This window comes from Corvus moneduloides, chromosome Z, assembly GCF_009650955.1.
Source record: "Corvus moneduloides isolate bCorMon1 chromosome Z, bCorMon1.pri, whole genome shotgun sequence".
Classification (NCBI taxonomy): Eukaryota; Metazoa; Chordata; class Aves; order Passeriformes; family Corvidae; genus Corvus; species Corvus moneduloides.
This window is the reverse complement of record NC_045511.1, coordinates 43,120,391-43,137,389: the sequence shown is the minus strand read 5'-3', so window position 1 is coordinate 43,137,389 and position 16,999 is coordinate 43,120,391. Positions and strand designations below refer to the sequence as shown.

Sequence of the window (16,999 nt, the reverse complement as noted above, 5' to 3'; positions counted from 1 at the left end):
TCACTAAATAACAGCCATTTCCTACCTTTCTGTCTGGATGACCTGTAAGTACTGATATGGTTTGACTTCTTGGTGATCTATTTTTATTTGAGCAATGCCAGGACTCCTTGCAAAGTTCCAGTGCACTGATCACTTCAGAAAAGCAGGCCAATGACAAACAGTGAAAAAAGTTTTATTTTCTCTGTATCTTGCAACAAGTCAAGTGTAATTAATCCGTAGTATTTTCCCAAGTATAGTCTGACATAAAATATGAACAAAAGCATCTTTTTTCTGCATACACTGTCTTCCAAGTGCTAAGAAAAATGATTATAACAGACTAAGAACAAACCTACAGCATTCTTTTACTTTAGCTGGTTCCGATACAGAGGCATACTTTTTTATTTGAGAATCAACTCCCAGAGACTTAGCTAATTGCACAGCATTTGTATCATCACTGATTAGCGTCCCAAGAGCCACAAGCAGTCTAAAAATGGCTTCAAGATCTTGAACAACTTCCATAACTGTGCTGATTACTGATAAACATTGAGCTTTGCCCTCAACGTTGTTGACTTTATGTAAACACACAGCATAGTTCAATGTCAACGTGGCCAGCGCAATGTGGATGTTCTTATTATTGCCTGATTTCGTTTCTATTGCTTGTGTCATTATTTCATCCCTCTGTTCCATCATGAGCTTCTGGCCTGCATGGCTGACAAAACAATTGCAAAGAGCTCTAAGTGCCAACAGCTGGTTTGCTTGCTTTCCTTTAGGATTCAGAAATTTAAGGAGAAGGATGATAAATTGCACGTGCTCCTTTTCACTGCAGAAGTTTTCATTCACAGTGGGATGCCTGACAGACAATCTAAGAATGTCTAGAGCTGGAAAGACAATATCTGAGAAACAAAATAAAACAAAATTTTAGTATTAATACCACATTATATATGTAAATTTGTCAGTGAGTTTCTTTCAGACACAGACCTTCTTAGCCCTGCAGCTTTGCAAACAGCCAGTAACAGTTTCAAGCAGAAGCATAAATTGTTTGAAATTCATAAAGACAAATATTGACAAATCCATTCTAGCAATGCTTCAACTATCATAAAAAAAGCCATAATCCTTAATTTAGGATTAACATAGCGCTTTGCAGGAAATCTTAAAATCTTTTCTAAAATCTCTTATTGATAGCACTGAAGGCAAGCACAAGATATGATAACTAATCCAAAACTGTCTTTGAAAGCTAAAAGTTCAGTGACTGAACATCTCTACATAGACAGCATCTCCCTTTGTCCTCATTCCGTAATTTACAGTACAGTATATCTACAAAACAGGAAAATAAAATAAAAAGTATGTCCTCCACTGATGAGTTGGAAATCATTGTAAGGAAACGAAAGCTTAGCGTGTCCCTCCTTTCCCAAATTCTGACTATATCTGGCTCCTTGGATCTACTACTGGTATCCAATGCTTACAACAAAATCAAAGCTGAACCTGCCCAACTACTTATTGATGTTTTTCCCGCAGATGTGCAGAATCTTCAGAATTAATGCTTTGTACAATACAAAGAGCCTGGAAGGTATGACACTGGCCATCACCAGCTCCTCATTATGCAAAACACAGTTTGATTATGTGATATTATATAATTAGCACGAATTTTTAATACTAAAATGTTCTTCCTGTCAGTAAATCTTTAACTGTGATTTTAAGAAAGCAGTTCATTTTAACCATGCTTAGATATTTGTATATGCAAACAATTGTTTATTTCCAGAATGTGCCGTAACAACCAAAATAGCTTTTCCAATCCATCAGCGCAGATAATACATTATTAAATGTAATTATATCACCTACACTTGCATTCTTCCAGAATGTCATTTCACTAATGCAGTTTTGATCATGTAGCCTAGCATCAGTAACTTCTTCTCTACCATATTAAATAGGAGCTACTTTTGATTTTTTTCCCCCCTAATTTATCTCCATAATTTCATCTCTCATTTGGTAACATCTTAGGATCCCAAGCTCACACTTCCTTACTCCTTAACAAGTCTCCCACCTTTTTGAGGATGGCCTTGCTAATGAAGTAATCATAACTGATTTTCATATCAAGTTTCTCCTTTATGTTTATTATTGTGCCAATAATATCTGACAACCAATCACCAAATTTGCCCCTGCAGCTGATCACTGCTGTTAGCACCTTTTAGTCATCTTCTGTTTTCTAATTGGGCTATTAAGTCTTTGGGACAGACTCAGTGTAACATACAGAATGACGAGACTTTTCTTTCATGGTGAAGTACTGATGACATGACGCATAAAATGATTGCAAGTGTTTACCTTCTGGCCAGTTAACTGCTCTCCATAAAGTCTGAAGTTGCTGTGCTGTAGGTGTTTCAGCAGAGGTGTTGCACATTGCAGACAGTAACTTTTCTAGGATTATCAAGTCATCTTCAGTAAGCCTATGTTCTTCAGCTGCACTGCCGTTAAGTTCCTTTAATTTGCCTGTAATACCAATAGAAGAGGCACACCTTTCTGGAAACAGAACCTCATAAATTGAGATCTCAAATGAAATGCTACAAAAGCACTTTATAAACAAGTAAGAACTATTGCAATTGAGGGGTTTTTGGGAGGTCAGATTTTTAAACACTCTTTCCAATTTGATAATTTTCTAATTTTAAGTTTTTAATTATCACAATGATTGCTACTATTAATTCCCCTTAAACAGTGCAACACGAAGATTGAGAATTTGTAGAAAAATTTCAAAAAATGCCTACATAGAGAGAAAAATCCAGAAAAGAATCATAAGAACATTAGAGCTTTCATAACTGAAATACAATTCCTTTTTGCTCTTTCTATTATTAGGCAGTAGAAACAATAAAGAGTCTATATGTTCTTAGTGCGATCCCAATTTTTGTATTTTTACTTAAGTCATGTGATCATGTTTTGCTTATGGCATGTGCTATATTCAAACTTCACTGTGATTTAAAAAACCGAGTATTGGATTACTGAAATGGATCTAGCATTAAGGATAGTTTTTTTTTAAAGCTCAGTTAGCCAAGTTACTTCAAAAAAATTTAAGAAAACATCCTTGATATTAAAACACTGACCCAGTATCTGCGTAGGATTGGCCTGGTCAAAGGTGACAGCATCCTTCTTTGGAAAATAAATATTTTCAACTTTAGCTGCAGCTGACTGGTAGGCACTCATTCCTACAGAAAGGCAATACAGAGCATTCAACAGTGTACCAAGGTGTCTGACATAGAATGATGTCCTAGAAGTAACTCTCTACTGCTGGATATTGCTCAGAAAAGTATGTTTTGAAAAAAATTGAATGTCTATGCAAATATCTGTCATTCCTTACATTATTTTTACATTCAAGGGTTAAAACTAAAAGCAGTATCTTCACAAATTGTTCTCCCCTCATGTAAAAATTTACAAGTTGACATTATTAAGAGTTATTTCTTATTTATGTGAACTAAATACACAGTCACTTATAGCAATAGCTATTGTAGTTAAGACATGAAAATGGCAAGGGTCTTTTTAGAAAAAAGATCCCTTCTGTCCCTGAAATCTTATGTTTTTATTATTTTCATAATGGAAGTGTTTGTATATGAGAAGATTTGAAGAAATGACCAAGTTATGGCACATGCAATAGTAGCCTGAAATCTCTTTTTTTGAAGAGCAACAAAAAGCTTTTATCATCACCTATAATGATTTCTTAAACTCACAGGTCGTTTAGTGGCTGATATTGTATAATGCCCATTAACTGTATCAGTTTCTCTGATCAACAACTATTAGGAGATCAATAATCCTCTCAAACAGATTATGATCATACATTTTAAAGCTTGTGTGCATGATTCCTGCATGTAAAGGAAGGCTCTGTTATCCCTATTTTATGAATAATTTCAGAGTATAAGCAGCTTCAATCTGCCCATTATTTTTAATAAAGTATGAATTTGCATCAATGCAGAATTCATGTCAGAGAGAAAAAACAAACCAAGAGATCAGGAACGTTTTTCATTGGCAGACATTGTCTCTTACCTGTAAACGGATCAACCCCACCCACTGGAGTTACTGCATTTGATGCTGAACCAGGAACGTAGCGACCAGCACCTAAGAAAGATGTTAAGTTTTGAAACACCACCACCAGTAAAGAGGTAACGTATTAGTTACCTAACTAAATACCGGTTACCCAACCTATTAGGTAACCTGTATTTAGTTACTAGTTTTCAAACATGACTGTTAAAAGGGATTATTCTGCACTAAAGGAGCTACAAAGAAGCAGTCAACACTTCATTAAGGATTAAATCTATGCCTGTGCAAAGGTGGTGGTGATGACGGCATTCACAACCTAAATGAGCCACAGCTGGGAGACACTGTGTCATGGTCTCTGGCACCCACAGGTGAAGTGGGCCTCAGCACAGCAGATACCTTATCCATGACAAGCTCCAGCAGGAGGGCACACTGCAAAGCCCAGGCCTTGACTCTCTCTGTGCCTGGGCTATGAGTGGACTCTCCTGTGGGAGGTGAATTCTCTTGCACTGAGGCCTCAGTCTGCAGAGACCACAGAGTCACAAAAGCCAGGGAGGAGAGACAGGTGGAGACAGAAAGACTGTCAAGATGGGGAAGACTGAAGGCTGTGAATTTTGGTAACAGCACAAATGCTTCTGCTCTACCTGTGATCTGCAACTGCAGAACAGGCAGTGAGTGCACTGGTGAGGACAAACACCCAGCAGGGATGCATAAGAGCCAGCTGAGACTGCACGTCATGTCTGCAAAAAGGATAAACGCAAGCAGCAGTGATGGGAAGCAGAGTCACTTCCTGCAGGGTAGGGAGGCCTGGTGACTTGGCAGGTGTCTGCTGGGGGCTAGGATTCAGGATGCCACAGAGACACTGCCAAGCCTTGCCTAGCCTTCAGACTGCTACCCTGCTACTCTTCCACATGGCCATCAATGGTTTTGCCAAGGACATCCTGGAGGATATCAAGAGTGATTAGAGAGTTCTGGGAGCAAGGATGAAGGATGCAGGTGGTTTATCTTTGACACTCTGAACGAAGCAAAAATGCTTGAATAGAAATGGACGCATCAAGTAGGTCAGCAACTCACTGCATGGCTTATTTTGCAGACAAGACTTTGGCACTGAGTGATTACAGGACCCTCTCTGAGGAGCAAGAGTTACTAATCAGGGATGGGATAAGTCTGCCAACACAGGGCTGGAACTGGGAATGTCTTTGCAAACAAGGTTGCTAAACTAGTGAGGGGGACTCTACAATAGCTATACCAGCGAGGATCAGAATCTAATACAGAGTGGATGGTATCAATAAAGATCATGTAAAATGTAAGTAAAAAATGAAAAGAGAAAACTATCTCTATGAATATACATAATCTTGTGTTGTTCTTGCACATGAAGTCTGGCAAAACAAAAGGTTTAGGTCCTTACCATTCTGCTGTAGAGGGCAGAGTGACATGAGCCAGACCCGACAGCAGATGGCTCCCCTCTATTGAACAGTATGCTTTGCCAGTGGCAGAGCCCACGTTACCAGGCTGTTCCACACTACAGCCCCAGAGAACTGCAAGGAACAGCTGTCTGGGGCTAAACATGGCATGCAACAGAACATGACTCAAATGCATATCTTAAGTGCTAGCCAGACAGATTATGGAATTTTAGGTTACCTGTAAATGGGTCTGCCCCAGGTATTGTACTCGATCCAGATGAAGAGCCCGGAACATAACGTCCAGCACCTGGTCAAAGAGTGAGAAAAGCAATGACTATTAAACACACCTTGATGTACAAGATGATCAAGAGCTACAATACTGAAGTCTGCCTAGGCAGACAATTCTATGAGGTTCAATAAGGCCAAATGCTGGGTCCTGCCCTTGTGTCACAACAACCCCCATGCAGAGCTACAGGCTGGGGGCAGCCCGGCAGAAAAGGACCTGGCAGTGCTGATCAACACCTGCCTGACTATGAGTCAGGAATGTGCCCAGGTGGCCAAGAAGGACAATGGTATCTTGGCTTTTATCCCAGCAGGACCAGGGCAGTGATTGTTCCTCTACACTCGGGCCTGGTGAGGCCATACCTCAAATCCTGTGAACAGTGCTGGGGCCCTCACGACAAAGAACACATTGAAGTGCTGGAGCAAGTCCAGAGAAGAGCAACAGAACTGGCGAAGGGTCTGGAGCACAGGTCTTATGTGAAGCAGCTGAAGGAACTGGGGGTGTTTAAGTTCCTGAAGGAAGCTGCAGGTGGACCTTACAGCTCTCTGCCACTATCTGAAAGGTATCAAGGTGGGGCTCAGTCTCTTCTCCCAGTAACAAGTGACAGGATGAGAAGAAATGGTCTCAAGCTGCACCAGGAGAGGCTTAGAGTAGATATCAGAAAAAAATTCTATATGGGAAGGGTGCTCAGGCATTGGAATAGGCTGCCCAGGGAAGTGGCTGAATCCTCATCCCTGGAAGCACCCAAAAAACTATGTGGATATGGCACCTGGCGATATGATTGATGGGCGAACATGGAAGTGGTTGGTTAATGGCTGAACTCGATATTCTTAGAGGTCTTCTCCAACTTTAATGATTCTATAATAGTGAGGTGGATTGAAAACTGACTGAACAACCACGACCAGAGGATGGTGATCAGTGGAACAACATCTGTTGGAAGCCAGCCTCTGGTGGTGTAGCCCAGGGGTCAGGATTGCATCCAGTCCTGTTCCACATCTTCGCTAAGGATGGTGTCAACATCAGTCAGAGTGCATCCCTAGCAAGTGTGCTGAAGACACAAAACTGGCAGGAGTATCTAATGTCATCATTTAAGTTTAAAATACTGACCTGTAAATGGATCTGAAAATTGGTTACTTGTACTCAACAGTGTTTGCCCCTTAGTGTTGTCCATAATAAACTTGGCCACCTGATCCAGAAACATAGGATTTAGATCATTCTTTTGCAGGAAGTTGTATGCGGTCAGCCAAGGATCATCAGTGATGTTATACGGCAGTTTGTAGGAAGGCCCATTTTCATTTACATCAATGGTGAAAACATAGTCATATTCCTTTAAGCAGAATAAAAATAAAAAATAATTAGAAGTCTTCCAGGACTTTGGACATAAAAATGTATTAAATGCAGTCTAACAGGGGACCAAACCTAAGCCTAAAAACTTAAAACACTGATACTTACAGAACATATCATTAATGCTATCCTGAGAGACTGCAAGTAAACATTTGCTGGTTTAGGGTAAACACTAAACATTACTTAGCAACAGCCAAAACATCAGTGTGTTATAACACTGTTGTTATACTATATCCAAAACACACAGCACTGTACCAGCTGCTAAGAAAAATATGAACTCTGTCCCAGCTAAAACCATGGCAGACTTAAACCTGTATTTTCCAGAACTCTCTGCTCAACAAGAGCAGAGTAAAACAATATATCATGATAATGTGTGTACACACGTATTACAAAATAAAGATGCATCAGGTCACTCTCATGGACACCTCTGTCTCCCTACAAAGCTATAGTGCAGTCAGATGCCTCAAGAAATTTCAGTCTTAAAAGCACACTTCTAATGCTATCAAATGATGATTTCCTAATGTTTCTTCAAAATCTGTGAGAGTGAAAATCAGTATCTCAGAGGTATTTCTTTCTCAGAGGTATGCTCAGAGGACCCTGACAGGCTTTTCTGTGTATATTTCAGTAAAGGAAACATTTTTCAGCTTACCTGTCTTTAGGTCAGCTTACCTGTCTTTAGGTTCAATAGTTACTATAGAGAAGGGGTAGAGAAGGCCTGGTACCTAATATTTTAGGTAAGCCTTGCATTATAAATTACAAAGTTCATTCCTTTGGGAAGGATATTAAAACTAACTTCTCAAGGTATTAACAATAAATACAATAGAACTTGACAATTTCTCTACTAATAGTTTACCGTTCCCCAAAATAATTTGTGTCTCTTGGCTTGCTCATTTTACAAAATGCTCGTAAGCAATAAAGCAAATCATACTTATTTATACTTCTAACTCTGAGATCAAAAATAACAAAAAAGTACAAATACGTATTTTCTAAACTGTATTTTATCTGAACAAAGACTGATTACTTAGGAAATAATGAAACAAATTAAAGTTTGCATATACCTTTCCTTCAAATAAAACTTTTCCAGATGTTTGTTGCGTGGCTCCAGAAGAGCCAACAACATCGCCAATCTTTATCCATCTTCCTTCACTAACACTCCATTGATATGCTTCTACTTTCCCATTATCTTTAATAAGCCGTGTCTGTCCATCTCTTGTTCCTGTAGAACAGGAGTTCGAACAATTTCAAGGATATGATTTACTTTAGGAGAAAAGAATATTCAAATGGTGCTCAGCATTAAAAATGAAAAAATAGTTCAACAACACTTGAAGTCACAGCACAGGAATTAAGTAGATACGTGTCATGGTTTAACCCCAGATGGCAACTAAGCACCACTCAGACACACTCAGTGCTCCCGTGGCTGGGATGCAGGAAAGAATCAGATGAACAGAAGTGAAAACTTCGGGGATTGAGATACAGTTAAAAAGGTAAATCAAAAACTACATGCACAAGCAAAGCAAAGCAAGGAATTCATACATCACTTCCCACAGGTAGGCAGGTGTTCAGCTGTCTCCAGAGGAGCAGGGCTCCATCAGGCTCAACAGCTCCTTGGAAAGACAAACGCCAACATTCCAAACATCCCCCCCTTCCTTTTCCTTCCCCCTATATATATATATATGCTGAGCATCATGCCATACAGTATAGGATATCCCTTGGGTCAGCTGTGGTCAGCTGTCCCAGCTGTGTCCCCTCCCAGCTCCTTGTGCACCCCCAGCCTCCTCACTGGTGGGGTGAGTGAGGAGCAGCAAAGGCCTTGGCTCTGTGTAAGCCCTGCTCAGCAGTAACAAAAACATTCCTGTGTCATCAACCCTGTTTCCAGCACAAATTCAAAACAGCCCCAAACTAGCTACTGTGGAGAAAATAGACTCTATCCCAGCAAAAACCAGACACAATACTACATCTCACAACAAGAATAGCAGCAATCTTAATGAGCATTTTACAATTATAGTAACAGTATCTGCCAACAGACTAAGTGGCCAAACCAACACTTAGGTCAAGTACTTCAGAAATTCATCATCTTCCCAGTGAGATGACAATTAAGAAAGGTGATATTCTCCCATAGTCTAACAAGATGCAAAGTTTCATACAGATATAAGATCTATGCCACTTCCTGATCACAGCCAAGGGCTGAAGTCACTGGTTACTTCACCTTGGAAAACAGTATTTGTCTGTTCAAGAATAATGTTTACTACTGCTTCTACTGCATTCTCAAGAACTTCTCAAGTACCTAGAAAGGGTGAATTGAGCCCATCAAGACTATCTTTCAAGTCAAAAGCTAAACCAGAAAATTTGCATCTACTACTTTTATTAGGAAAAAAATTGCAAATTCAGTATTCCTTTAGCAAATTACCTGTTTCGCGTACTCTTGGTACACCTGGCAGAACAGATCAAAAACATCTCAACCACACAGTAGCATCGACTCCACCTTTGTCTAAATTATCTCGTAAGAGAATAAAAAAATCCACAAAACCAAAAAACCTAGAGTCCTGCTTCCAAAAGAATCAGTGAAAGGGTAGTAGAGCAAAATTAAACTGTTTCCTTCAGTAACCTCATTGAAAGGGATTAAAGCCTTAAGTTTGGAAACTATCAGAAGTTTCAATACCTCAAACCAAGATTTGGAGGCACCTCTAACATGACAGAAATACAGTAACTTACCAGGATCCTTAAGGTGTTCTCTCCCAGGAAGGTCATCAGCATTGATATCTCCTAAATCACCAGTTTTAGGATCAATGGATGCTTGGGCAAGCTCATTTTCAAAAGCTTGAATCTCCTCAGCACTTGCTGTACGTTCCAAGGACTCTGTGAACACCCTTATAATTCCATCACTGAATGGAAAGAAAACATTCAAACAGAAGTACTATTTTAAACATCACAATGACTGCAGAAATTCTAATGGTGACTTCTACATCACATGAAACCACCACTATGTCTAACTACCCCTCCCAACTACTGTTATGAAAGGAATTCATTCTCATACTAAAACCACACAGAGAAGGAATCAAGCAGGTAACCCTATCTTCAGTATAATTTTAAAATCAAGATACAATATGCCTATCGAAAGGGTTCTTTTTACCGTGCTTGCTAAATTTATTCTCAAGTCTATTCATGCTTTACCACATTTCCAAAGAATTTGCTCTACCTCTGTGAACGACATAAAAAATCACTTTGGATGAAGTGTAGCACATGTTTAAATTTAACACACACACACTTTGATGGCTGTATCTTTAAATTTAAATGAAATTGACATCCAAAGTTATGCTGGCAATTTCTTCAAGGATTGTCAGATTCGGATCTACAAACATATTGTAAGTAAAACTTGGATACCTTGCACCAACTACGATGTCACCATTGTCTAACACACAGCAGCACCATACAGACTGAGCTGGGAGTCTGATTGTTTGAGCACATTCCCCTTGTTTCCAGATTCTAAGAGATCTATCCTCTCCAGTAGTTACAAAATCTGAAAATAAAAAGATAGAAAAAACTTTCGAAGTATTTTTTTTAGCATACTATGATACTAGATGCCATTCTGCAACTGGGTAGCTAAAAATTATAACAGTAAAAGAACCTTTATGCAATTTAGTACTCCTCTCAATTACAAGTAGAGAGAAAAAAGAAAGCCACTTTTCACTTGTCTTCTCAAAAAAACCGAAGTGCATGAATTGCAGATTAAGTGAATGAAACTGTGCCCAAGACGAAGAAAATCCCTTCCTCCTTTCAAGGGCTTAAACAATTTTGTAATCATCACTGTTTCATCTTGCACTATACTTGCACACTTTCACATTTGTTTTAAATTGAGTTTGGAAGGTAGGCCTGCTTTTTCAGAAAACACACACAAAGCACTTTCAGAAGTCTACAAACTCCTCAATGAGGAATTTTAAGGCATAGGAGATCTACAACATATGCATCAACTCATATACATGCACTTCACCTGTTGAACAAATGCGCAAGTGTCCCATACACCACACAAAGGTCACTGACTTGGAATTTCTTCTGCAACTGGCTCAACAGTTAGTTCTGAACCTCTAAACTGTAACTCTGAAAACAAATGTAATTAAGCCTCATACATAAAATTCTTAACCTAAGTACATATAATGCACGTTGTGGAAATACCTAAATTTACGTTATTTCAAACTGGCGTGCCACACATTACTATTTTACTACTCTGCAACAGTACTGAAATACAGGTGGCAGCTAAGACAATAGTTTTGCCTACTGCTTCATCTAAGTTTTACTTAAGCCTTCAATTAGCTCTAACCCAGGACCTTTTATCCCACATAATGCCAGAGCAAGTCTGACAGTGGTGCAATCTGGAGTCAATCACAATATCTTCTTTTATCTATTTATTCTGGGTGTAAGAAAAAAATTAAATGCTACCTGAGTTCTTTAGTTGTGGCAGTGCCACAGAACATCAGAATATGCACCCTGACATTTCATTTTGAAGAATGTTGTCTAACAGTCAAAAAGGAATCCTACCTTTACATCGAGGGAAGACAGAGATGCTATATATATAATTTGTATGTCCATAATACACCTGCAGACACTCGCCAGAGATCTGCCATCTTCGAACACTAGCATCATTAGCACAGGAAAGGAACTCTGTTTCACTGAGAATTGCTAAACCTCTCACACAATCTTCATGTCCTTTACAAGAGGAAAAAAAATATTAATGCAGTTCTTGTCTCCTTTAGCAGTAGTATACCCCTTCTATATAGCTCAAATCTAAATCCAGGCAACAAAACTTTGTGGGAGCAGTTAGAAAAAATAAATTAATTACTCACAGTTCTCTGAAAAAAATCTTGTTTTTTTTAAAGTCATGTGGCTTCTGGGCCACAACTACTTTAGGACTTTAAAAATTCTACCTAAATATTGTTCAGTTTATCCATGCTTTTATAAGATTTTAATGTTTTTTCTCTTTTGACAAGAACAGATCACACCAGTGAAATGATATCAACTGCAGCAACATTTACCAGTGAATGTTCTTTCACATCTGCCTGCCTTCCACAGTTTTATAGTTTTGTCAGCGGAACCAGTCAACATTAATCCCTGTTCAGGAAGTATCTTCACTGCCCATATTGCAGCTGTGTGACCCTGCAAAAAACCCAACATTGTTAAGACTTGTCAGAATCAAATTCAGAGTACTTATATCATAATTATGTAGAGGAACTTCCTACCTGTAATGTCATCATACACCTGTCATTCAACCAGACTTTTGCTGTTGTATCCCATGATCCACTTAATAATGTGCCAAATTTCCCAGATGAAAGGCTGCAAACTGGAATGAACATTCAAGTCAGAACTGACAAGTACCCAGCACTGCCACAAATCTTATGCCAGCAATTTCAAGAGATTCATTTAAGGGGATTTATTTGGTATTAATAGCATATTTAGTGTTGAGGAGTCTAGAGAAGAATTAAGTGAACTGTAGTTGCATTGCAACCTAGAAAGAAGCTCCTTAAAATTCTCCTAATTTTAGGTTAAAAACTTTGAAATGTTTTTGCCATTCATATTTTTAAATTTCCTCTTAAGCCACAGATCTCTTCTCTTGGACTAGAATATAATGACAAACAGATTAGACAACTAGTCAAGACACACAATTAATTCAAAGAAAAGTTTTATCAACAGGTATTAATTTATGTCTTCAAGAAGTTATTTCATACAAAAAATACTTAGCTCACCTTCTTGGAAGGCAAAATACTACCACCAAAAAACTGTGGTGACATTCAAAATCTAGTAAAAAGATAATCTTCAAATGTTCCAGTTACACAGTGTAAAGCTATATATTGAAAGCACCAATTAATATTAAATACCCATCTAAGTAACAAAATGGGCAGAGGAAGTTCATTTAGGAAGCTGATTTTTTCTACTTGTATCATCTTTGACAAAAAAAATTAAGCTTAATACATGAAGAACTGAACTAACTGCTTGATAAAAATGCAACTCTTGACAAAAGGGTAATAATTCTGTGAATTGCTGGGACAGAGAAAGTTCAAATACTCATCAGAATAAACTTGCAAGTCCTTGCAATGAATGGTCACTGCATAAATTAAGATTATAAAATCCTATGTGCAGAGGCCATAATTAAACACCTTGCTACATTATATTGATGCCTTTTCCTGGTCTTAAAATCAAGAGTCAAACACAGTTAGAAGGGAAAAAGGGGCTTTACCTTTGTATTTATTTTAAGGATCCTTAGGTGCACACATCCAGGTCGAATGCACCTTAATGCATACCACACAAAAGATCTGGTATGTCATTACAGGTCTTACTAATTAATATATCTATCGAAGATTCCCCAGTGAGAGGCTTGAATGAGCCCCCCTCCCCAAGGAACCTTCCCTTGGATGGGCATATTGATCTCTAATGATGAAGCTTCTAAAATGTTTAGTCTCCTAGCTTGACAAACAAGTCCAAGAATGTAGGCTAAAAAAAAACCACTAAGAAATACGGAAGTTGTAAAAAGGTATAAAAGCAGTATAAAAGAAAAGGCAAAAAGTCATCATGGCATCAATATACCAAATAAATCAAAACTGAGTTTTATAAATTCAACTTTATTTCCTTTCTAATAAATCACATTAACGTTTATGTAAAAACTCCAACATACAATTACTACATACCTGTGTTTTTATGACCTTTAAGGATGTAAAGAGGAGCTGGGTTGTCAACTGTGAAAATGCAAATATTATGATCATTGCCACCAGTTGCAATCAGCCCACGAGGATAGAGGTCACTTGGAGGTATGATGCACACACAAGATACAAAATTTGAGTGGCCACTCATACAATGCATCTCAGTAAAACCCCTGTTAAGACTTAAACATATGTGACAATCAGTTCAGAATCATGACAAAAACAGTACTTTATTTGAGTAAATTACAATTCCTGAATTAGTAACTATGCTTGGCTTGTGCTGAATAAATACTACGGACAGCCTAGAAAGAATGAAAAATTTAAGACAAAAATTACATCCCAGAATTCCTCCCCAGTACAGAAAACTTAAAGCTTTCCACTTATTTTTCAGTGCAATGATAGGCCTGGAAGAACTTTGTTTTTCCATGCTCACTGGCAAACACTATGCCAAATTTGATCAGGAATAGCTACAGTTTGTCTTTATGGCATCTTTTTCTGTCTGAAAACTCAAATGTATATCCAAGTACATGCTAAAGTAAGAGCACATAAATGAAGTTTACTGCCTGCCAAATGTATTCACTGGCTCTTCATTAGGAGCACTGTAGAGGAACAACAGTTAAACAGATTATAACTGACTCGAGCAGCACCCTTATTTCTTCACCCTGAGCCAACCTCAATGGTTACAGCACTAACTGGAAAAAGCTACTTATTCCCACTGAATAAACATGCAGGTTGTAGTGACGTGCACTTGTTTTGTTTTCCTGTGTTTGTTCCCCCACCCTCAAAAAACACAACCTATCATATGATATCATACTGTTATCCTTCACACCCTCATGTTTGGCAAGCTTGAAATATGTAAGGAAATCACGATACTCTTTTAAATACTAAAACATCTTCTCCCCTTAAAGTACCTAGAACAAATAAGGCAACATCTCTTCTTGGAAAAGCTGAATCAAAACAGCATACAGCAGTGTGCCTGAAACCCTGACTACTGTAGTCCCTGAGCCTTCAAAACAGAGAAGGAAATCAATAACAACATTATGACTCCAAAGAAGTTACTCATGTCTTCTTGCTCATAGAGTTCTCAAAAAATATGGGTTAGAATTAAAATTCCTTTCATGATGCAAATTTCTGTGCAATTTAACAAGTTCTTTCCCTTGTGATGAGAGACTTAATAAGACCCACTTAATGAGATTAGTTTTTCTTCATTTCAATTACAGAGCTACAGAGATCAATACACATGTAAGCACTCAGCAAATCTACCAATTATTTCTATTTCACGTGAAGGCAACGGAAAGAATATTCATGCCCAGCAACTTCAGAACACAGTTCACAATATGAAACTATAGTCACAGGAGGAGATACATCCTGTGGCTTCCAGCAATACCAGCATCTCCACCACTGCTTAGCAGTACTGCTTCTGGTCAGGGCAATATGCTGAAAAATTCACTTTGTGAATTCAACTAGACAAATTCAGTACGAGACAACCCTGTGCAACATGAATATCAGAAAAATTAATGCTGGGCTGTTTTTTTCCTTTTTTAATGTCTTTATGTGTTTAATTTTTTGTAGTTTTTTGTTCACATTCCATTTTACATTTAAAGAAGCTTGTTTAGCAAGGTTAAGAAAGGATGGGTTTTTTTAAACATTCAAAGCACACTGCCTTACTGTCAAAATCACGGTACTGTTACCTAGCAGGATTACTTTGGCACTGAATAGCATGAGGTGGAAACAACATCATTAATACCACCTAGAAAAAAGGATGCCTAGAACTACTGACCTTGTTAGCATCTCCAAAACACACTACAACATCAGTGTACAGCTAACTGCGTAAAAACATACAACCTTCCCAAAAGCAGGCATGCAGGACTTGGGCCTGCTCAGCATGGAAAGGAGAAGGTTGCACGGAGACCTCACAGCAACCTTCCAGTATCTAAAGCAGCCTACAGGGAAGCTGGAAGGGGACTGTTCCTCATAGACTGTAGTCACAGGACAAGAACTAATGGGCACAAGTTGAAAGAGGGAAAACTTAGGTTAGACTTTAGGAAGAAATTCTTCACTGTGAGGGTGATGAGGCACTGGAACAGGTTCCCCAGAGAAATTGTGGATACCCCATCCTCGGAAGTGCTCAAGACCAGGATGGATAGGGCTCTGAGCAAACTGTTCTGGTGAAAGTTGTCCCTACCCACGGCTGAGGGACTGGGACTAGATGATCTTGAAGGTACCTTCTAAACCCTTAACACGATTCTAGGCAAGTGACAATGCCAATCACGAACGCCTCCTGCGAACAGGCTCTCACCGCTCGCCACCTTCCCCGGCCCCGCCGATTCTGCCGTCAGCCACCGAGAAAGACGCGGCTGCTGAGACGAACTCGGCGGGGCATGGGCAGGGCACAGGCGGAGCCCCTGCGGCGGCATCTCCGCGCTCTCCTTCCTGCGGAGCGCCGACCGGAGCGCTCGGCCCGGCTCGCCCAGCGCCGCGGCCCAGCACTCACCCGTCAGGGGCCCAGAGCCGCGCGGTTCTGTCCCGCGAGACGGACACGAAGCCACCCTCAGGAAAGAGGCCACGAGTGAGGCCCCGCACGTCCTGCCCGTGCCCCAGCAGGGAGCAGCGCAGCCGGAACGTGCTGCCCTCACCCGCCATGGCAGCAGCGCCGACCTGACACAGCACGAGCCCCGCCGCCACCGGAAGCCGCGCCGGAAGTGCCGTCACAGGGCGCGCCGCCGGGCCAACGCGAGACTTCTTATCCCGGCAGGCACCGCGCTCCGCAGGTTGTCGTGTTCCGGCTCTTCTCTCGCGAAGCCCTCTGGGAGTCGTAGTCTTCGGTAGAGGGGACAGTCTGCAGCGAGATTTGTGGCCATCGCGATATCCCTGCGGGTGGTTGCCGCGATACGGCGGCGCTGCCTGGCGGCTGATGGCGGTCGAGGGCCGTGGTGAGGGGACGGGGCTCGCTGGGCGGTCGGGGAACTGCCTCTCCTCTCCTCTCCTCTCCTCTCCTCTCCGGCTGGGACGGGCTCCTTGCGGGGGTGGCGAAAGCTGCCGGGGTTTGTCAGAGATAGCGCAGTTTAGGATCGTTGTAGTGACGGGTGAGGGCTTACGTACCGTTTGTAGATAACCGAAATGAGTATTTGCAGCAGTTGCTCGCTTCCAGTTTGTTTCATTAAAGATTTGCATTCAGATACTGAAATAATAAGTGCCACAAGAATAAGCTGAGGGCTCACTAAGCACTGAAAAGAGACTGCTGCCCCAGCTTACTCCTGGACGATACGTGGTCCTTCCTGAGCCCTGCC

General features: G+C 40.2%; 2 protein-coding genes across 4 annotated transcripts in view; one reads left to right on the top strand and one right to left on the bottom strand.

Annotated features, from left to right (window-relative positions):
* Positions 1–155: 155 nt before the first annotated feature.
* Positions 156–16,414, bottom strand: PLAA (phospholipase A2 activating protein). The gene is made up of 14 exons (XM_032097416.1): positions 16,204–16,414; positions 13,698–13,891; positions 12,255–12,355; positions 12,051–12,171; positions 11,557–11,724; positions 10,405–10,540; positions 9,736–9,905; positions 8,082–8,239; positions 6,787–7,006; positions 5,635–5,703; positions 4,003–4,074; positions 3,069–3,170; positions 2,299–2,463; positions 156–872 (listed from the first exon to the last, which is right to left on the bottom strand). Exons 1-14 carry the CDS (start codon positions 16,350–16,352, stop codon positions 307–309), a joined length of 2,391 nt encoding a protein of 796 aa, XP_031953307.1. The 5' UTR covers positions 16,353–16,414; the 3' UTR covers positions 156–306.
* Positions 16,415–16,535: 121 nt separating this feature from the next.
* The window catches only part of IFT74 (intraflagellar transport 74), a 36,881-nt gene continuing 36,417 nt past the window's right edge, over positions 16,536–16,999 (top strand). For 2 of the 3 annotated variants that reach the window (XM_032097419.1, XM_032097417.1), the window contains exon 1: positions 16,536–16,642. The gene's annotated coding sequence lies outside the window, so the exon portion shown is untranslated. Of the gene's footprint in view, positions 16,643–16,719; positions 16,796–16,999 lie in introns of those variants that run through there. The other variant, XM_032097418.1, reaches the window with a different exon arrangement.